Genomic DNA, 23295 nt, shown 5'->3' with positions numbered 1-23295 from the left:
GTGATATCGGAGATGATGGGCTTGTCAGGTGAAGACACTGGGTCTGTACACAATGAAGTTTTGAAGAATGAGGGAGGATCTGACTGAAATTTACAGGATACTGAGGGGCCTGGATAGAGTAAATGTGGAGAAGATTTTTCCACTAGCATGACACACTAGAATCCAGGATCATGGTCTCACTGTGACAACTCTCTAGAATTGAGATAACAAGGAATTTCTTCAGCCAGAGGGTCATTTCTCTGTGGAACTCATGGTCACAGGTGGCTATGAAGGCAAAGTCATTAGCATATTTAAGACACTAGTAAGTTGTTGATTAGTAAGGGGATCAAGTGTCATGAAAAGAAGGCAGGAGAATGGGGTTGAGAAACATATCAGCCATAATTGAATGGTAGAGACTTACAATGGGCTGAATGACCTAATTGTGCTCCTATATCTTATGGCATCCCATGACACAGGGAGGAAAAGAGGTGGTGGAGAAGATACATATTTACCATTATCTTTTTTTCTTTACCATTTTTCTTAAATGCAAATTTTTATCCAATCTCAGTTAAAGACAAAACCAACAAACACTAAATGCATAATAAGGCCTTACATGCAGATTGCAACCATTACAACTTTTCCTGGTCCCTGGAAAAACTTTGCTGACTTAGTTGAGCGAGGCTAAAAGGAACAATTGAAAAAATTAGCATCAGCTATTGTCACTATTGTAAACATTTAATTTTACATAATCCGTTATTTAGCAAAATGCAGTACATCACTTATCTTTTTAACCAATGAAAAGATAAAGCCAGCGAATCCCACACTTACGTATTTTGCTTATTTGTATGTCCCATCACCTCACTTTCCTTTGAAAGGTAAAAGGAGGAGCTTAAGTCAGATTGCCCTTGAAAATTTATTGGTGTAAGGCATGAATAACCTAACAGCAGCAATAACCAAGAGATATGGGGCTTGATTTTCCCATTAAAAATTGAACAATGATGGTGTAGAGTGCCACAGCATAATTTCAATCATACCCTGAGCAAATTATGTCATGCAATCATGTGGCTCATAGCTCATGATTTACACAAGTCAAATGCCAGCTTCATCACTTGGCATGTAGTGTTGCAACCAATATGAATCTGTTAACCACTGTCAGAACCTTCAATTTTTTTCAGCCATATTTTAAGTCTTAGATAGTGCAAGACAAGAAATGCTCCAACACTGTAGGGTCACAACAGGTGACAGATGAAAAAAAACTCACTCCCCTAGTCGAAAGAGAAGGATTCAAGGCACTGGTGGACAGTGTGACTGAATACAAGAAACCACCCCACCACATCAAGCAGTGATAGTCAAAAAGAATGAACAGTATCACAAGGTGACTTCCTACTCTCCAAGCAGCTCCATCTTCTTTCTGCTACCTCATCTGCTTGGGGCCGTTACCAAGACACTGACTGCACCTCACCAAGGGAGATGGACTATAAGCCTCAGCCTCTCTCACACATCAGCCTCCACTCCAGCATTCACAATCACTATGAAAACCCTGCTGCCCTCTGTGCTTCATACCCACTCATTGGAAGCACCTATTCATCTGGTGTACACAAACAAAGTCATGAACTGCACTTACATACATTTTCTTTACACTCAATCCTCCTGTCTTTCACTGCTGGGAAAAAAAGTGGTCCACAACTTGGCCAACAGGTTGGACTATAACCTGGTATTGTGCAATTTTTAACTTGTCCATCTCAGTCCAACACCGGCACCTTCATATCACAGTGCAGATGTTCTCATTCTTGTTCTGTACAAGCTTTCCTGCTCTTCTTTGAGTTGCACTCTGGGTATCTCCTCAAGTAAAAAGATCACAGCCTGAACCCTTCAGTGATATGCTTCCACCTTGAAGGTGGGACTAAGAACCCTCATAAGTTGCAGTGCTAAAATGTTCACATGCCCTACCACCACAAGGTCTTTCATCTTGGTTGGTTCTCTTTCTTGACAGATGGACAGATTCTTGATCTTAGTTGACTGTTGTTCTGATAAAGCAAGATTTCGTGCAATTTGCATACGAACAAGGAATAAGAGATGGCCACTAGGCCTTTCCAAGTCTCCTCCATCATTCAATTAGACAGAATTAATTTTAACCTAAATTCTACACTCCTGCTTGTCCTTAGATTCTTGATTACCAAGGGCTAAAAGATTATATCTACCACTGCCCTTAAAATTATTCAAATATTCTGCATCCACCGCCCTTAGAGGAAAAGGATTGCAAAGGCTTTCAAACTCAGATTGAGTATTTTAACGAAGTGCCCAAGATGATTGTTGAGGTAAGGCAGCATATAGTGTCAATATGGACTTTAGCAAGGTCCCTCAAGGCAGGCTGGTACAAAAGGTGAAGTCACAAGGGATACATGGTGAGCTGATAAAATGGATACAGAACTGGCTTAATCAAAGAAGAGAGTAGTGCTGGAAAGGTGTTTTTCTGACTGGAGATCGGTAACAAGTTGTGTTCTGCAGGTATCAGTGCTAGGACCCCTGTTGCTTGTAATATGGAGGAGAATGTAATAAGATTAATAAGGTTAGTGAAGGGGATTGAGAGGGGATACAGAACAGAAATGGCAGTTGGAGCTTAATCTAGACAAATGTTAGGTGATCTATTTTGGGAGATCTAATGCAAAAAGGAAGTATACAGTAAATGGCAGAACCCGCAGTCGTATCAACAGAAGGTAAAAACAATGACTGCAGATGCTGGAAACCAGATTCTGGATTAATGGTGCTGGAAGAGCACAGCAGTTCAGACAGCATCCGAGGAGCTTCGAAATCGACGCTTCAGGCAAAAGCCCTTCATCAGGAATAAAGGCAGATAGCCTGGAGCGTGGAGAGATAAGCTAGAGGAGAGTGGGGGTGGGGAGAAAGTAGCATAGAGTACATTGGGTGAGTGGGGGAGGAGATGAAGGTGATAGGTCAGGGAGGAGAGGGTGGAGTGAATAGGTGGAAAAGGAGATAGGCAGGTAGGACAAGTCATGGGGACAGTGCTGAGCTGGACATTTAGAACTAAGGTGAGGTGGGAGAAGGGGAAATTAGGAAACTGGTGAAGTCCACCTTGATGCCCTGGGGTTGAAGTGTTCCGAGGCAGAAGATGAGGCGTTCTTCCTCCAGGCGTCTGGTGGTGAGGGAGCGGCGGTGAAGGAGGCCCAGGACCTCCATGTCCTGGGCAGAGTGAGAGGGGGAGTTGAAGTGTTGGGCCACCACAGAACACACCAGATGGCCTCCTTCTTTAGAGACCGCAATTTCCCTTCCCACGTGGTTAAAGATGCCCTCCAACGCATCTCGTCTACATCCCGCACCTCCGCCATCAGACCCCACCCCTCCAACCGTAACAAGGACAGAACGCCCCTGGTGCTCACCTTTCATCCTACCAACCTTCGCATAAACCAAATCATCCGCCGAGATTTCCACCACCTCCAAACAGACCCCACCACCAGGAATATATTTCCCTCCCCACCCCTTTCCGCCTTCCGCAAAGACCGTTCCCTCCGTGACTACCTGGTCAGGTCCAATCCCCCCTACAAGCCACCCTCCCATCCTGGCACTTTCCCCTTCCACTGCAGGAACTGTAAAACCTGCGCCCACACCTCCTCCCTCACCTCTATCCAAGGACATAAAGGAGCCTTCCACATCCAAAGTTTTACTTGCACATCCACTAATATCTTTTATTGTATCCGTTGCTCCCGATGCAGTCTCCTCTATATTGGGGAGACTGGGCGCCTCCTTGCAGAGCGCTTTAGGGAACATCTCCGGGACACCCGCACCAATCAACCACACCGCCCCGTGGCCCAACACTTCAACTCCCCCTCCCACTCTGCTGAGGACATGGAGATCCTGGACCTCCTTCACCGCCACTCCCTCACCGCCACTCCCTCACCACCAGACGCCTGGAGGAAGAACGCCTTATCTTCCGCCTCGGAACACTTCAACCCCAGGGCATCAATGTGGACTTCAACAGTTTCCTCATTTCCCCTTCCCCCACCTCACCCTAGTTCTAAATGTCCAGCTCAGCACTGTCCCCATGACTTGTCTGGACTTGTCCTACCTGCCTATCTCCTTTTCCGGAGAAAGTGAAGTCTGCAGATGCTGGGAGATCAGAGCTGAAAATGTGTTCCTGGAAAAGCGCAGCAGGTCAGGCAGTATCCAGGGAACAGGAGAATCGACATTTCGGGCATAAGCCCTTCTTCTCCTTTTCCACCTATCCACTCCACCCTCTCCTCCCTGACCTATCACCTTCATCCCCTCCCCCACTCACCTATTGTACTCTATGCTACTTTCTCCCCACCCCCACCCTCCTCTAGCTTATCTCTCCACGCTCCAGGCTCACTGCCTTTATTCCTGATGAAGGGCTTTTGCCCGAAACGTCAATTTCGAAGCTCCTCGGATGCTGTCTGAACTGCTGTGCTCTTCCAGCACCATTAATCCAGTATCATCAGAAGGATCTAGGCAAAAAGGCCTACAGTTCCCTGAAAGTGGCAACACAAGTGGATAAGTTGGTCAAGGAGGCACATAGCATGCTTGCCTTCATCAGATAGAGCAGAGAATAAAAGTCATGTTGCAGTAGTATAGAACTTTAGATACATCACAATTGGAATATTATGTATAGTTCTGGTCACCACACTACCAGAAGGTTGAGGCGGCTTTGGAGAAGGTACAGAAATGGTTTATCAGGATGTTGCCTGGTTTAGAGGGTATTAGCTACGATGAGAGAGTGGATAAACTTCGATTTGTTTTCACTTGAATACTGCAGGGTAAGGGGTGACCTGACTCAAGTTTACAAAATTGAGGGGCATGGATCATCAAAAGTCTGTTTCCCAGGTTAGAAATGTCAATTACTACAGGACATAGATTTAAAATTTAATTTTGAGTTAAAATGGAAGTTTAAAAAGTAGATGTGAGAGCACCTTTTTTGAAAGCAGAGGGTGGTAAGTGCTTGGAATGCAATGCCACAGGAGCTGGTTGAGGCAGGTACAAAAGCAACACTTAAGCATCTTAACAGATATATAAATAGGCAGGGAATACAGGGATATAGACTATGTAGAGGCAAAAGGCTTTTAGTTTAGAAAGGCATCATGTGCTCAATTTCATGGGTCAAAAGGCTCTTTCTGTGCAGTATTGTTCTTTGTTCACGACACTCAAAGAAAGAATGTTTCTTCATCTGTATTAAATGGACAACCCCTTATTTTAAACACATGACTCTTATTTCAAGATCCTTCCACAAGAGGAAACATCCTTTCAACAGCCACCCCATGAAGTCCTCTCAGGATCTTACATTTAAGTTACCTCTGACTGTATCTAGTCTTTCCACATAAGACAATCCACTCATTCCAGTTATTAGTTTAATAAACATTCTCTGAATCATTTCCAAACCATTATCATTCTTCCATAAGTGAATAGTATTATATGCAGAACTCCAGATGCAGCCCTACTAATGTTCTGCATATCTGAATCATAACCTCCCTACTCTTACATTCAATTACCCTCACAAAGAACATCATTCTGTGGGTTTTGCTGATTGCTTGCTGTATCTGCATACTAACCTTCAGTGACTCATGCACGAGGACCACCAAATTGCCAAGTACCCATTTTGTTTCACCAGTCAGATTTTCTCAGCAGAGTTTATCAAATGTGGAAAGGAGGACTGGAACTGCAAAGTTAATGCATTGAGTTGGTTGTCTTAGATGCAAATGCCTGAAATAGGTTTCATGACAGAGATTAAAAACTGGCTACCCAAGGCATGAGGACTTAAATTGGGAGATACTTTAGTGAGCTTAAAAATGTGTTGCTGGAAAAGCGCAGGAGGTCAGATAGCAAAGCAACAGGAGAATCGACGTTTCGGGCATAAGCCCTTCTTCAGGAATGAGGAGGGTGTGCCAAGCAGACTAAGACAAAATATAGGGAGGAGGGACTTGGGGGAGGGGCGCTGGGAATACAATAGGTGGAAGGAGGTTAAGGTGAGGGTGATAGGCCGGAGAGGGGGTGGGGGGGCGGAGAGGTCGGGAAGATGATTGCAGGTCAAGAAGGCGGTGCTGAGTCTGAGGGTTGGGACTGAGAAAAGTGGGGGGGGAAATGAGAAAGCTGGAGAAATCGGAATTCAGATCTGAATGCAGATTTCTCCAGCTTTCTCATTTCCCCTCCCCCCACCTTTTCTCAGTCCCAACCCTCAGACTCCGCACCGCCTTCTTGACCTGCAATCTTCTTCCTGACCTCTCCGCCCCGACCCCCTCTCCGGCCTATCACCCTCACCTTAACCTCCTTCCACCAATCGTATTCCCAGCACCCCTCCCCCAAGTCCCTCCTCCCTACCTTTTATCTTAGCCTGCTTAGCACACCCTCCTCATTCCTGAAGAAGGGCTTATATGCCCGAAACGTCGATTCTCCTGTTCCTTTGATGCTGCCTGACCTGCTGCACCTTTCCAGCAACACATTTTTAAGCTCTGATCTCCAGCATCTGTAGTCCTCACTTTCTCCTAGATATTTTAGTGAGGCAAGAATCCGATTATTGAACTCTCACACAATTAAACCACCTTTCTTGCTACCTCAGAAAAAACTCCAACCCAACTCAACACAGACTTTTTTTTTTTTACAAACCCACCGACTCCCAAGGCTACCTGGATTACACCTCCTCCCACCCTACTTCCTGCAAAAATGCTATCCCTAATTCCCAATTCCTCCACCTCTGCCGTATCTGCTCCCAGGAGGACCAGTTCCATCACAGAATACAGCAGATGGCCTCCTCCTTTAAAGACCGTAATTTCCCCTCCCACATGGTTGAAGATGCCAGCAACCCATCTCATCCACATCCCACACCTCTGCTCTCAAACCCCACCCCTCTAACCGCTACAAGGACAGAACCCCACACCCCCACCAGCTTCCATCCCACCAACCTCTGCATAAACTGCATCATCTGCTGACATTTCCGCCACCTACAAACAGCCTCCACCACTACAAATATATTTCCCTCCCCACCCCTATCTGCCTTTTGCAAAGACCATTCTCTCTGATTACCTGCTCAGGTCCATGCCTCCCAATAAATCACCCTCCCCTCCTGCCACCTTCCCCTGCCACTGCAGGAATTGCAAAGCCAGCGCCCACATCTTCCCCCCTCACCACCATCCCCAACGGAACCAACCACATCCATCACAGTTTCAGCAGCACTTCCATCAATGTCATTTATTGCATCTGTTGCTCCCGACGTGGTCTCCTTTACATTGTGGAGACTGGACGCCTTCTCGCAGAGCGCTTCAGGGAACATTGCCGGGACACCCCCACCAATCAACCTCACCGCCCCGTGGCCAAACATTTCAACTCCCCCTCCCACTCTGCCGAGGACATGCAGGCCCTGGGCCTCCTCCACCGTCACTCCCTCACCACCTGACGACTGGAGAAGGAACGCCTTATCTTCCGCCTTGGAACCCTTCAACCCCAGGGCATCAATGTGGACTTCACCAGTTTCCTCATTTCCCCTCCCCCCCACCTTACTCCAGTTCCAAACTTCCAGCTCAGCACCATCCACATGACCTATCCCACCTGTCAATCTTCCTTGCCATCTATCCACTCCACCCTCCTCTCTGACCTATCACCTTTATTCCTTCTTCCATCCACCAATTACACCCTCAACTACCTTCCCCACAGCCCCACACCCTCCCATGTATCTCTCCACCCATGCTGCCTGACCTGCTGTGCTTTTCCAGCACCACTCTAATCTTGAGTACAAAGGGGTCTGTATATCCTACTTAATGAATCACAAAGTTAGTATGCAAGTACCACAAAGGATGAGAAGGTAAATGGAATATTCATGTATTGAAAATGGAAAGGAGGTGGAAGAGTTTGTTATAATTGTTGAGTATACTTGAGAACATTTTACATAGCACATACTTTTCTCGTCTCTTTATTCAAGATGACATATAGACATTGGAACCAATACAGAGAAGGTTAACTTGAATAGTTTACCAACTGACAACCAACATACTGTTTAAACCTACTGCCACAGACTTTCTACTTCTGAGCCAGATATCCCAAGTTCCTTTTGAGGTTTAACTTTGTGTCTTAATTTAGTGTCTAACTTTTTTTGCTACCTATGCAGAACCTCATTTCTGGTCTAACCTATTGCATTGTTAGCTTCATGGATGACAACAATTGAATCCTCCCATTCCCACACAAGTTCCTCTCCAGCCCCAAATAAATATCCCAAACTCTTGCACTTCATGGGCAATGTAATCTTCTGGATTCATGCTCATGGCTTGCCCATCTTAAATACTTCCTCTATCATGGTCAGTCTGATAATTCATACTACACACACTCACAAGACATAAGGACCTCAAATCTGATTGTCAAGGCAAGACCTGGAGGTTCCCTCCAAACTTCTTGATCCCCTGGTTTGCCTTTCAGCTACACCCACCTTTTCATTTCACTGACCAAACCAAATAGTATTAAGTAGTATAATGCTTTCTTAAAGAAAGTCAGTCACCTGTTCAGGTAACAATGAATGCAAACAGAATGTGAACCTGGAACACCTGGCTCAGTAGCAGCGACACTGCGGCACAATAGCAAACTCTTGTACTTATCCCCTTTCGAAAACCATGCAGTCAGCTCAGCTACAACAAAGAAAACTGCTTATGTTAATTTGTTTCTTAATTATTTACAGTTGCTCTCAGGGAGCCTGTATGTCCCTGTTCAGATGAAGAAACAATTCATTTTAAAAAATGATGTTCCTCTTTTAAACTGTAACTTTAGTTAATTGTTCAATGTAAACAAGAATTAAAACTTCAAAGGAAGGAAGGAACAACCCTCAAAACTTCTCAACTCCTGGCATCACACACTGTGTAAATGTATTTAATCCTGACTGGTGGACACTAGTCAATTCCACTCAGTTTCGTAGTAAATCAATTTTTGATGCAAATAAATTTTTTAATACTGGCCTGTTAGTGTTTATGCATCTAAGAAATTGAAGCGATGTCATGGGAATTTGAAGACACTTCACAAGCTGAATAAATCAGCAAAATCACAATTTTAACCAGGACACAGGGTTTTATTCAAATGTACTAGACATTGAACTAGCATAAAAGACTGAGTACTTTCAAGTCCAACTCTGTCTGGTTAAATTTCCCTGAGCTTGGCATAAAAAAACAAAAAATCTCAGACCCCATTCTTTTTTTAAAAATCTATACACTTAGTTAATTAGTCGTACCATAGTGTTACCTAGAAACTCCCGATATTCCTGCATTAACTTCTGATTCCTGAAAAGATCTGCAAGTGAAAAAAAAACAGGTGATATCTAATTTGCGCTATGAATTCAATATACTGAAGTAGAGTGTTGTAGGTCATTAACTAATGACTTGATTTGGCAATTAACAGAGGGTATTTTTAGAGATAGCGTTGCAAGTGTTTTGACTAATTCAAGAAGAGAGTTTCTTACTGAATAAAAAATTTAATTTTTACATCTTTCATATACCATAATTGCATAAGTGCATAAACCTAAGAGATAAGCAGTGACTCAAGACTCCGATCTGGAATCGTACTTTGGGAGGTAGAAACAAACAAAAGTGTTTTCAGTTCATGAAAAAAAGTCAGCTGTTGCAACCTTTCAAACACTGACTCGTACACGGAAGCTGAAATCAAATTTTGGAAATGTTGACAGGAATGGCTAGAAGAGTCCAAGGTCTGTATAATAATAATCCATTTTAACAAACAATGATTGCATTGATACTTTAAACATTAAATTTGGATATTTTATTTGACAGTAAAAGTAATCAGTGCTCTGTAGTTTTCACATTTTCCATATATTGCAGTTCTTATTACTAGGATTATAATGGACCTCCTAGAGATGGATTCGCAAGCCAATAAAGAACTTTGTTCACAATTTGCTAAGGATTTAAGTCTGGGTCATTTGGGGCTCAACAAACATGTCTTTGCTTTCTCAATACTGTTTAGTGGAGACGACCACATGCTTCAACTCTATTCTCAGTTGTGGGTAGAGAGGACTGCAAAAAGGCAGCAGACAGCAACTGAACAGTTCATCATGGAACTACAAACTATTGCAGCCAGGCCCAAGAACAGGTCCATGAGAAGATCTTTTGACTTGCTGATTCCACTGTATGCTGTTTTGCAGCACATATCATAGAAGATTGTAAAGAAACACATCAACTAGCCCACCAATTCAATGAGTGTTCTTTCCCACAACAGTGACTTTTAACCACTCCTGCTTGCTCACCATACTGTTCAAGGCAGCATTCCATGTTTTCAAGCAAATATCTATTACTCATTTCAAAAAGTACATTTTTTCAATGTTTGAAGCAAAACAAATCACATTTAACTACTTTCTGCTTAATGATTACCCAATTTCTCGATTCTTGTTCTTCAGTTTGTGCCAGCTTGCTTTTATTTCTGATTAAATAAGTGATCACTAAATGGTGTAGATACACAAGTGTATCGTTCACCTGCATGCCCTCTGCTGGCTGTAGTATTGAAAGAAAATCTTTTTCAAATTCACTATTCTAATTATAGAGTCATACAGCATGATTCATAGGCTTTATTTATGGAACATAGATCAGAAAAGCAAACACTGCGATTCACCAACCCTTGCCAGTTGAGTGTTTTATTTGAGATATTCTTCAGTTTCAAAATCAGATCCAGAGAGATCTGGTGTCCTTGCACTTGAATCTCAAAATACTAAAATTCAGGTTGTGCAAATTATTAGGAAAGCCAATGGAATATTCTATTTATTGCAGAGGGAACTGAATATAGAATTAGGAGGCTATGCCTCAGTTATTTAGGGCATTGGCAAAGAGTGTAGTACTGGCCTCCTTATTTAAGGATGGATTAAAATGTGTTGGAAACAGTTAAAGGAAAGTTTACTAACCTAATACCTGGAAACAGGTTGGTTGACTTAAGGGTAAGGATTGAACAAGTTTAGCTTGCATCCACTTACGATTACACGAGTAAGAGGCATAGTGATTGAAACATAAAACACTGTGGGCCCAAGTGGGAAGTGTCAAGGATGCTTCGACTTTTGGAAGAATCTAAAAAGAGGTCATTGTTTAAAAAAAAGTTAATCAATTGAGAAGAGGGTTTTTTCCCCCCTGAGGATTGAGTGTCTCTTTCTCAAACAATATTGGAAGCAGAGATCTTGAATATCTTTAAGGTAGAGGTCGATAGATTTTTCATAATGGGTGAGAAGCTTTCAAGGGAAGCAATGTAGAATAATCAGGTCATCCATAATCCCATTGAATGGTGGAGTAGGCTTGCGGGGCCTGGTGGCTCCTAATTCAGATGTTACTGCAGCCTCACTCCAGTCATCTCTGCCAAAATTCCTAACAACTCGGTTGATTTAACACAATTGTCTTTTTTTTTTTAAATTAACCCCAGGGACATTTACTGATCCACAGATTCTGTTACATTTATTTAGGCATCCTTGCAGATTCACTGATGTCAAATTATTTAATTACTACTGTGAAATATTATTATACCACAAAATGCTTATTTTATTTAATTGCGTGAAAACCTTTTCCTTGCTTTAAAAATATTTACATTAGTTTGCAGTTACCTTTTAAACTGACTGAATCATGTTCTAACAGTGATTATTACTTCCTGCTTTCTTTGCAATCTCAGCGTGCACATCAATTTCCTTTATCTGCTTTAGATCTAGTAGCTCCTCTAATCTTCCAGGTAAGTTGCTGTACATTTCCATATCATTTTCACTTCCATATATTCCCACTTGAAACATTGTTTCAATTTCTTCCATGTCCGCTCACTTCAGTCTTCACTGGCTCTCTATACTGACTTAGATACTCTGCAATTCACTTGTCCCCATCCATTCACCTATTCCATTCTACTCTTCTCTATTGATAATAAAATTGTTGTGGTTCTATTCGCCAAGCTGGGAATTTGTGTTGCAGACGTTTCGTCCCCTGTCTAGGTGACATCCTCAGTGCTTGGGAGCCTCCTGTGAAGCGCTTGTGATCTTTCCTCCGGCATTTGTAGTGGTTTGAATCTGTTGCTTCCGGTTGTCAGTTCCAGCTGTCCATCACAGTGGCCGGTATATTGGGTCCAGATCGAGGTGCTTATTGATTGAATCTATGGATTCAATCTCTGAATCTGTGGATGAGATTGAATCCACAGATTCAATCAATAAGCACATCGATCTGGACCCAATATACCGGCCACTGCGATGGACAGCTGGAACTGACAACTGGAAGCGACAGATTCAAACCACTACAAATGCCGGAGGAAAGATCACAGAAACGCTTCACAGGAGGCTCCCAAGCACTGAGGATGTCACCTAGACAGGGGACGAAACGTCTGCAACACAAATTCCCAGCTCGGCGAACAGAACCACAACAACAAGCACTCGAGCTACAAATCTTCTCGCAAACTTTGATAATGAAATTATTCCTCAGTTTCCCTCTCCTACAATATTCACTACAAATTCTCCCAAGTACTTTTTCAAATACGTCCAAGGTATTCATTCATAACTGATTACTTCCTAACTAGCAAATAGATTACCCAAAATTTTTCATTAATAGTTTCTGCAAAATACTATTTATGCTCCTCCACACCCTGTGCTCTGCCACAACTGCTGTTTTCTCCCATCTGTACCTCAAATCATTACATTCTTCTCCAAATAATTACTTTCCTTAACTTTTATTATCCTCCCACATACCCAACTTCCCTAAATAGGCAGAGCTAAATCTTTATTTCTTCATAAAAATATAGATACAATTGTGAGGCCATCTAATCTTACACTAATTTGTATAAACCCAACACCACTATGGTACCCACTATGGTTTTATAAAATGCTCCATATGACTTACATTTTAACCATATTTTTACACAATATTCCCATGTTTTTAAAAACATTTAAGATGAATCAACTTCAAATGTTATATTCATTCCAGGTAAGATTTATAGCAGATTTACAATGCCAGAACCAAAGATATGCTAATGGAAAAGCTACATTTTTGACTCATCTGCAGGTTTCAAAATTAGCACCTTGTGCCATCATAAGCAATGGAATCTGCTACTCCACTGAAAGGAGGTCAAATACATTCAATGTACATCAGCTTTTTTTCCAGCTCTTCCGAAACAGATGATGCATATCAATACATCTCAATCATATTCAAACATTGTAGAAATGTTTCTCACATAGACTTACTTTCTTTATGTGCAATTTCTTCACTTTGACGCTGTTTTTTTGCCCGTGCAAGAGCTTCTAGGCTACCATGCACATCAAGAGCCCTTGAAAAAAACAAACATCTGTTAGAACTGCTGTAAATATCGCTCATATGTTTATTGATATTTAAATGATAAATTTAAAAAGTTCAAGAAAAGTAGATCAAGTTATTTATTTAGAATGATCACAAGTTTGCTAACAGAATTCTTGTTAAGCATCCTAATGCCAGGAACATGTATTTTTTAGTTTGTATTCAACAGACATGGAGTGTAAATATTTGCAAATATTTGAATATTTCCAATTATTAAATTGTTTTCATTAATTGGTCAGTGAAAATAATTTTCATGAAAGTGTTTGGAAAGCTTTTGTTCCACTTCTTTACAGTTACAGTGATATAATAGTGATATTACTTGCAGAAGTTAAGGAATTGATAGCAATGTGCTTTGTGACAGAAAACATAGGCTGAATACATTAACTTTCTTATTGGCTATACAGAGCATAGTGCACTCTTAGGATGTATATATGTATGTTTTGCTTCTAGTTACTGTACATACAGCAGGAGCGCGCAGAATAACAGCGAACACAAATATAAAGCATTTGCAGCAGTATGGTGCAGAACCTACCAGGGAACAGGCTACTTTAAATCTAGTACAGGTAGTTCTCCTATAATGCAGTAGTTGCGTTCCTGTGTGACATCGTGTTATAGAAAGTCATGCAAAGTAAGTAATGGGGCCTATGGGAAAAACAGTGTTAGGGGCTCCGGTTTAGTGAACTCGCCCATTTCTAGTCAGTTACGGAAATGCCAAGTTGTTACAAAGAAAATTTCCCAACATAGTGTTGTATTCTTTGTTCCTTGTGGAGTTTGTCCAGAACCCAGCTCTCTACTTTCAAACATTGTGAAACTTCTGGAATTTTTTTTGGTGTAAATTTTTTTGAGGGGGAAGCTAAAGGGCTGGGATCCTCTGAATGGCTGGAGGTTTCGATGGGTCCCTAGTTTCAGAGATAATGAGGGGCTGAGACTCTCAGATCATCCCCCCGCCTTTCAAACTGAGACTGTGTGATCTTGGATCGGCCATTACTTGATGATAGGTGGGGTGGGGAGAGATGAGGGTCGCCAGTGGTCCATCCTTAGTTTCACACCTCCCCCTTCCATACATAATACAGCCCCCACTTGTAAAGTCACCGTACTGAAGCTTCAGATAGCCAACAACTGAGCCGCTGTTAAACAAAAGGTCCTGGTTACTCTCTAACACTCACTGGATATCACTGTATTTGCACCTTTTCTCGCTCCCTATTTCCCCCTCTATTTCCGCTCCTCAGCCCCCACCCCACTAACTCCATGCATGATCCCTGTAAGCATTCCAGCAAAATATTCCAATGTTTGCTTCCCCATCTTAGTTGTTGATAGAAGCAAAAAAAACACACAAAACAACCTGTTGCAATAGATGCACCAGCAGAATAAATCACAGCCAGCTGATAATACAAAGGATAGAACTGCATAACAGCAAAAGGGAGTTTGAATTATAAAAGAAGTCCACAATTCACAAATCACCTAACAGCCAAATCGCATTTACGAAATGCGCGTAATAGGAGAACGACCTATAATGTGTAATGAGGTAGGGTTAACAAGAGATCTTATATAGTTAATAATTCTTTAGTGGGATAGAAATCATATGTTAGAATTTCAAATTCAGTTTGAGGGAGAATGTTCAGGTCTCAAAACGTGTTCAATTTAAACAAACGGAATTACAGAAGAAAGGACAAAGCAGGCTCTGACAAAAGAACTGAATTAGCTGGGAAATGGGTCTGGGTGGGTTACTCTTCTGAGGGTTGGTGTGGACTGGTTGGGCCGAAGGGCCTGTGTCCACACTATAGGGAATCTAATCTAAGCTTTACTGCCACATGCACTCAAATGAGTACAGTGAAAAGTTTACAATTTGCCACGTTATGACGCCATCTTAGGTATAAAAGTACAGAGTTACAGATTCTTAAAAACATATTCTTAGGAAAAATATTAGAAAAATCAAGAAATATAGAAATTCAGAATAACAGCCTTTCTAACCGGGTCCATTCTAGCACCTAGCCTCCAGTAACTGAAAGAGATCTGTTGTCTCGCAGCCACTTCCTCCGGACCCACCATAGGAGTTGCCACACTTCAGGTGCCACCTTGTCACCACTGGGCCCACCTCGCTGATGCCACTGAACCCACATACGTCCCACAACCGGGAGTCCCCAACTCTGCTGCTGCCGCCTCACTTCAGGCCTACCGCGAATGCAACCAGAAGTCCCCAGCACCGCTGCTGCCTCAATGATCTCAGGAACCCCTGCTCTGGGCATAAACATGCTGCTACTGTTACACCAGGAACCACCGCTTTGGACACACTGCAATCTGCAGGTCAGGAGTCCCTGCTCTGGCTATACTGCCATCAAGAGTCCCTGGATCCACTGCCAGGTCAGGCTGCCAACACACCATGAGTCCTGCTTTGGCTGCAGATGTTGCCTTGTCAGTGCTGCCACCTTGAATCGACTGCCACTGTGCCACTGCCTCCAATCGTTGGAAGATCGTTACTGCCACCGGTCCCAAACATCACGAGGATGTCCTTGCTGCAGCTGCCACCTCCAATCGCCAGGAGCCAAATCCACCACTCTGCTTGTGGCCCCATCTCACTGCCAACCAACTTGCCACAGAACAAGAAAAACAAACAAAAATAAAATAAAACAAAAAAGAGTAGAAGCAAAAGAAACAAAAGAACAGAAGATGAACCCTGGGCAAGAATCCTGGAGGTAGAAACCAAAGGCACAGTATTATTTAAATGGAGACACGTTCCAAAAATAAAAGTGCAGTGCAGTGCAGAGAGATCTGGGTGTTTTTGTGCATGAAACATGAGTTAGTATGTGGCAAGTAATGAAGTAGGCAAATGGAATTCTATTCTCTACTGCCAGGGAGTTGCAGATTAATAAGAGAAGTTTGTCACAACTGTACCAGCAGTTGATGATACCTGGAGTCCTGTATACAGTTTTAGATCTCCATTTGTGAATAGATGTACTGGCACTGGAGGCAGTTCAAAACTGCCACTGTGCCACTGATTCCTAGGATGAAGGGGTCCACAAACCATGAACAGATAAGCAAACTAGGCTTTTATTCATTAGAATAGAGTGTGGGGGTGCTGGAAAAGCACAGCAAGTCAGGCAGCATCCAAGGAGCAGGAGAATTAACGTTTCAGGCATATGCTCTTCAGATGGAAAGCCATCAGCTTCGTCTGGAGGCTCACTGTTGAGGTTATCTAGTATGGCGACAAAACGTCTGAAAATGTACCTTCCAGCTCAGCGAGAAAAACCTACATCCAGAACTTCAGCCTGAGCTACAAATCTTCTCAAAACTCACTAATGTTGCAAAGTGCTTTAAAGCCAATGAAGCACTTTGGAATGTAGTCACTGTTGTCATATATAAAGTTCCATTTAATGCATGGTCAACAATGCATTCCATCCTTGAGAGTAAACTATTCAAATAGTTACTGCTTGGATCAACTGGTTCTGGAGCATTAATTTTTAGTATAAATAGTCACGATGTTACCAGAGTCTGTGGCCTTCATAAAGCAGATATCTTCAGTGTTTGTGATGTCAATGGAGTGATCTGAACTGGCATAACTTCTATAGCATGATTGAACTTGTCTTAATTTGGCCAGCATTTCATTTCACAAGTGTCAAAACAGTCATTAATCTCTATAACATACTACAGCTAAATCCTCAAAAGGCTAAAACAGGATAATTTTTGGATTTTGAAGATTGAAATTTAAATTTAAAAAATGAGTTAATTTTAAGAAATTTTTATGTCACTAACTACGGGTCACAATTTCAAGATTGCCAGCAAGAGATCTAGGAGTGACATGAGTAGAAACTTCTTATTCAGGTGTTAGGATTCGGAATGTGCTACTTGGGAGAGTGGTGGAGGCAGATTCCACAGGAGGTTTCAAAAGACAGCTGGATATATGTTTGAAAGTGCATTTAAAGAATATAGAGATAGGGCTGGAGAGCTACTTGGGTAAACTCTTCGGGAGTCAGTATAGACAATGGGTAGAATAGCCTCCTTCTGGACTATAAAATACTATGATTTTATGTTTCTAAATAAGCTGTTTCAAGAATATTCTGTTATCAGATATAATCTACTATTCACAAACCCGTGTTGAATTGCTTTCTTTCCCAAATGCTCAAAATAGTGTGGCCTAAATCAATGCACAGATCACTGAAGCCCAGGCAGGACAAGTGGAGTGAGAGTTTAAAAAAAAAACAACACTCAGTGCTCTCAGCTTTTGTAACGGGGCATAACGTACATGGGTGATGTTGAACTTGTACAGGACATTTGATCAACATCAGGCTGAAGTATTGTCGGCAATGTGGTCACCTCATTGTAGGAAATGTATGAATATATTAGAGATAGTGCATAAGAATGGTTTATAAGAATGGTTCCAGAAATGAGAAACTTCAGTTATGAAGATAGATTGAAGACGCCGAGACTGTCCTCCTTGGAGACAAGGCATTTGAGAGGAGGTTTGATTGAGGTTTCAAAACCATGAGCAGGCAGGAGTAAGTAGATAGGACGAAGCTGTTCCCAAATGTTAAAAGAAAAGAATAGAGGGCACAGATGTAAAGTGATATATAAACAAGAGTGATGTAAGAGAAAAAAACATTTTCACATAGCCAGTAGTTAGGGTATAGAATGCACTGTCTAGAAATGTGGTGGAAGCAAATTTTATTAAGTCATTGGATGATTACTTGGTTAGAAACAGTGTGAAGGGGAAAAGGCAGGTGATTTGCACTTGGTACAGAACCAATGCAAGCACAATCTAAACGGCCTCCTTCTGCACTGCCACAACTCTGATTCTGTGAAATTATACTTCTGTCCACCTCCACCATGTTAGACAGAGGTCTGTAGTTATCACTTTCTTTCCTGACTCCTTAAATAGAACTGACACTTAATTTTCAAGTGCAAAGAAGGACGTTATTACCAAATATAGAGAACTTTGGAATGTCATGGATAATACACCTACAATACCTTCACCTATTTGTTTTAAGACTTCAGGGTGTAGACCATCAATTCCTAAAGATTGATACGTTATAAGTCTCAGTATTTTCTCACTACTATTTCTAATTTAACAATAAATCTACTTAGTGCCTCCCTGGGCTTAATTTCAAAAACCCTACAATGTTTGTATTTTGTATTCATCTTCACAGTGGACAAAGCAGCTACAAAATTAAGTTTTGTCAGTTCTTAATTAGCTATCTTGTCTCACCAACAATCTTTACTGGGCTCATAGTACTCTTTATAATTTTTCCTTAATATAATAAAAAATAATCCTTTCCTGATAGCTTTGACTAATCTAAGTTTTTGGACCTTAGACTTTTATATCCTTTTTGACTTTTACTGTTCTCCATGTTGGCTGGATTTTCACTTTCCCATGTATATTTTTGTTACAAGCTTGTATTTTTAGTTTGATATGTATCTCAACTGTTACCAGTAATTATGGTCACTTTACCACAGAAACTGAGCCTTTGATTTTTAGTGATATTGATTTCAATTACTACTCTGAATATTTCCCATATGCTGTAGGGTTCTCTAGCAACAGTGCGATTTGTTGCTGACTGCTACATTTATGGCTCTTGGCTCTGGTGTCAATCACAAGTAGAAACATCTTTTCAACACCTGCCTTATGAAATGCTTCCATACTCAAGAACCCGTCATTGTCTCTTTTCCAAATAAATAGCCCTTGATCCTTCAATCTTTCCTGACAGCCACCTCTCCTTTCTTGTATAATTGTAGAAAATACTTCTGTCCCTTCTCCAGATATAATAATGCCTATTTATTAAGCGAGTACTAGAAGTATTCAAAGTACTCCAATGTGGTCTAAGTTTCAAACAATTTCTCTGCTTCCAGTTCTATCCCTATAGAAATTAAGCCAAATGTTTTTCTTAAAAAAAAATGGTCTTGTAAATCAGTCTCTCTAATTCTAACGTTATGATAATTGTTCACAATCTGCCAGTGTGGGAACCTGACAGGCTCATTACTCATTACTCATCACTAAATAACAATGCTGCCGAATCATTCTAAGAACTTATTTATCACTCGAGTTGTTTTGTTTCCTTGTCAAAATTGACTATTTTCCCTTATATTGCTTCCAAGTTTCACTGCATTGCATTTTTATACAATCCTAGTACATCATATCAGCTTTGTAATACAATCAGCTCTCAAGTATCACATCCTCAGCAATTCCATCATGTTACTCAGTGTTTCAATGCCTAAACTAAAAGCCTTTCTACTATCAGTATGTATTTTAATAACATTGCTACTACAATTGTTTTCTCTAAAGACTCCCGATATCTCCCACATCCTGAGTGAATAAATAACTTTAACCTGAATGTTGTTACAACACGGGGTAACTCTCCTGCTTAATTTAATCCAGCAACATAGAAAAGATTTATCCTGTGCAGTAATCTGTGAAAATTCGAGAGGTCAAGAACTATTTAAAGTAAAAATTAACAACTTTATTTCTTAAAGTATAACAGAGAACAATTTGCTGTTTACAACTCCTTCCTCTCGCTTATGTTTTTACCTTCCCCTTCTACAATACGAGCCCAATAAAACCCCCTATTAAGATTTACCAGAAATTCAAATTGTCAAAACCAGCCAGATGTTGAATCTTCTCATTATATGTTCCTCTGTCTCCTTTCCTGCTTCTTAGAGATTTCCGTTTCACAGGTTACTGATCGATAAAGGTACTTTTAAGAGAGCTATTTTCAGGCAGTCTGTACATGCTGGTAGCTTGGCAGTTCTCCTCTCAACTGTTCAATTTTCACCAGTCTTATACCATCCAAAGCATCAGATTGTGTGATTGGCCTTTAAGATTGTCAATATACTAAATTCAAACTTGATTGGAGTTTGGTATTTTTCAGGATATAATTCAAACTGATTGGCCTAATTCAAATCGGTTTTGTAGTTTTCAGGCACCAGCTACCCTAGCTACTGGACCAAAAGGTTACATTATATTTTGTTCTGAAGACTTAGTGCTGTCAGGTAGTTCTGCTAGCTTTTAACTCAAAAGGTACAGTACCCCTTACACCTTCATAATAATTTGTACTTGCACCAATTTTAAATCTTATGCATTCACATACATAACTCCTTAGATAACAGTCCACACCTGTACCCCTACTTGCATGCATTAGTTTTGAATTTCCAACAAACATTATGCCGATTCTCCAAAACTAAAAATGATATGGAAATACCAAAACTTAGACAGTTTACTCACATATTAAAGCACAAAAGTTACTCTATTTAACTGAGAAAACCAGTTGATCTCAATATTCTACTGATTTCAGACATGAGACTCCTCACTTGGAATGTTATAATGGGTAAAATGGAAGAAAGGGAAGCATTGTAGAACATCAGCATAGTAAAAGGGGACTATTACCGCAAGCAAAAAAACAAAGCTTAGATTTATTCTTTTTCATAGCTAAACTGCCATAATTAACTGAGGCATAAACAGAAAATGCTGGTAAATCTTAGCAGTTCTGGTAACATTAGTAGAGAGAAATCAGTGTTAATGTTTCAGGTTGAGTGACCCTTCCTCAGAACATAGTTAACTGAGGAATGGCATGGAACATTAGAACATTTACACTTAGTACAAAAGATCATAAGACTGCAAACTTAATTCCTCACTTCATTCTCCTTGCAGTCTTAACAATACTGCTTCCATGACTTTATATGAAGGAATTTAGCTGAAATTAAGAAAATAATGCAAGAAGGTGTCTCAAAGTCAAAATTAAGTACACAGTCATTAAAGTTAATAAATGCTGATATGCCATTAGTTCAGGAATAAAAATTATCTATACCCACTTGGCTTCTACATCAGATCTTAAGTATACAGTAAACGTCTCTGTATCATCATGAGGACTTCGCCGTTTAATCTTCCTTAATTGTTCCAGATCACTGTGGGCAAAGTGAGAATGTCAGAGCTTTATCAAAACGGTTTACTATGTACACCATTGCAGTACAGCATATTGCAACCAATTTAATTTTATTCCTTCAAATAGATGTGAGCAGTGCTTATGCCGAATTGTCCTGAACTGGTAATAATGAGCAATCTTCTCGAGTGGTTGCAGTCCAACAGGGGAAAGTACACCCAGTGGTATTATAAAGAGTGTGCCAGATTATTTATCCAGTGGCAGAGGTCATACAGTGATACAGTTATAAGTCAGGATGGTGGAAGGAAACTTGAATATGATGTTCCCACATTTGTTGCCTTGTAATTCTAAACTGTACAGGTTGCAGATTTGAAAACTACTATTGAATGGATTTTGGCAAGTTGCTACACTAATCTATATATAATGTGGGAGTTTGGAACCAAAGCCTTATACTCTGCTGAGTCGCAGAAAGTAAAAAAAAAAAGTGACATCATATTTGGAGATTAAAAAATAGAACATTACATACCATAAAACACAAGCTAATCGCGCAGGCCACAAAAGTGAAAAGAAAGATTACCAAAATACAGAACTTCAATTACCAGCATCCCTTAGAACAGGATATTAGCATCCATTAAGTTTGGCTAAACATAGGCTCCATTTGAAACTTAATCATATGACTGCATTCTCAATTCATTTTTATAACATTTTTATTAAGAAAAAATAGATTTTAAAATATTACAAATTCAAAACAGTACAAAAATAGTACAAAACTAAAACCAAATAATAAAAAAAATTCCCCAACCCACCCTCCTATATGTATAAAACATATATAGAGAACTTTAAAATTAAAAAACCTAAACTAGCTATTTAACTAAATAAACAAATACCTAACAACAAACAAATAAACAGTAATAACTCAGTTCAGCCAAAGAAAACACTCAGATTCACAGCTCCTCCTCCCTGGACAGTGGACTCATGAAACAATCGTTACGGCTATATAAAAGCCCTTGTTAGTATGGCAGATAAATCCGAGTCCAGGTATTTCAAAAAGGGTTGCTATGTCTTGTAAAAATTCTCAGTTTTGTGGTGTACCATATTTGTTAGAAAAGCCAGGGGAATATGCTCCATAACAATCTTCCGCCAACCCAATAGGCCTGGGGGGTTTTCCAACCTAGCAAGATATCCAACCTAGCAAGATATTCTTCCTTGCACAAAACGTAAGAATACTGAAAAGTTTTTTCTTATGCGCGTCTGCAGGAAATACAATGGGTAGGCCCAAAAGGAGAGAAATAGGGTCCTTCTCCACCCGTATACCTAAAATCCTCTCCATTGCACCCACCACAGCACTCCAATATGTTTGAAGCCTGTCACAAGACCAAAGACAATGGGTAAGAGTGCCTGTGCAGAACTTGCACTTGGGACATGCTGAAGATACCCCTGGTTTAAATTTTGACAAACGGTCTGGGGCTAAGTGGACACTGTGGAGAATCTTCAAATGTAAAGCATGGGTCCTATTGCAAATTGATATCTTCCTTGCATTCTCCCAAATATCCTCCCATGCCTCTGAAGAAACTTCAACACCCAGCTCTCTTTCCCATATCTTGCAGAGTCTATCAGACTCATGAGGTGGCACCCCCCCAATTGGAGATATAAAGTACTGACAGAGTATACTCTTAGCCCTTAGTACCCCTCTTTCCATGTCAGATTTGTCGAGATCAGTCAAAAGTGTGGTCTTTTGAATAAAATCCCTAACTTGAAAAAAATGAAAGAGGTCTCTATTAGGTAACTCGTACTTCCGTACTAACTGATTGAAGGACATCATTACAACTCCCTCAAATAAATCACCCATGCAAGGTATACTGAAGAAGGGCTCATGCCCGAAACGTTGATTCTCCTGCTCCTTGGATGCTGCCTGACTTGCTGCGCTTTTCCAACAACACATTTTCAGCATGCAAGGTATACCCCTAGCTGCCTAACGTTTAAATCCCGACTCTATCATACCCGGTTGAAAACCCGGCATAACTACTAAACAAAGATGTTTTGCCAATATTACCTTCCCTCTGACGAATTGCGCTCCATGCTTTAACAGTATTGATGACTATTGGGTTATGGCAATATTCCCTAACTGTCCTCACCTTGTCCAAAAACAA

General features: G+C 40.8%; 1 protein-coding gene across 3 annotated transcripts in view; it reads right to left on the bottom strand.

Annotated features, from left to right (window-relative positions):
* Positions 1-23295, bottom strand: part of slc30a9 (solute carrier family 30 member 9) — a 140414-nt gene that overhangs the window by 70292 nt on the left and 46827 nt on the right. For all 3 annotated transcript variants that reach the window (XM_043692116.2, XM_043692137.2, XM_043692123.2), the window contains 4 exons: positions 21078-21170; positions 13172-13254; positions 9209-9267; positions 593-660 (listed from right to left, as the gene is read on the bottom strand). In XM_043692116.2, the coding sequence (XP_043548051.1) occupies positions 593-660; positions 9209-9267; positions 13172-13254; positions 21078-21170 (303 nt within the window). The remainder of the gene's footprint in view (positions 1-592; positions 661-9208; positions 9268-13171; positions 13255-21077; positions 21171-23295) is intronic.

This window comes from Chiloscyllium plagiosum, unplaced genomic scaffold (assembly GCF_037043375.1).
Source record: "Chiloscyllium plagiosum isolate Xiang-an unplaced genomic scaffold, Cpla_swu_hap1 HiC_scaffold_1, whole genome shotgun sequence".
Lineage (NCBI taxonomy): Eukaryota > Metazoa > Chordata > Chondrichthyes > Orectolobiformes > Hemiscylliidae > Chiloscyllium > Chiloscyllium plagiosum.
This window is presented reverse-complemented; position numbering and strand designations above follow the sequence as displayed.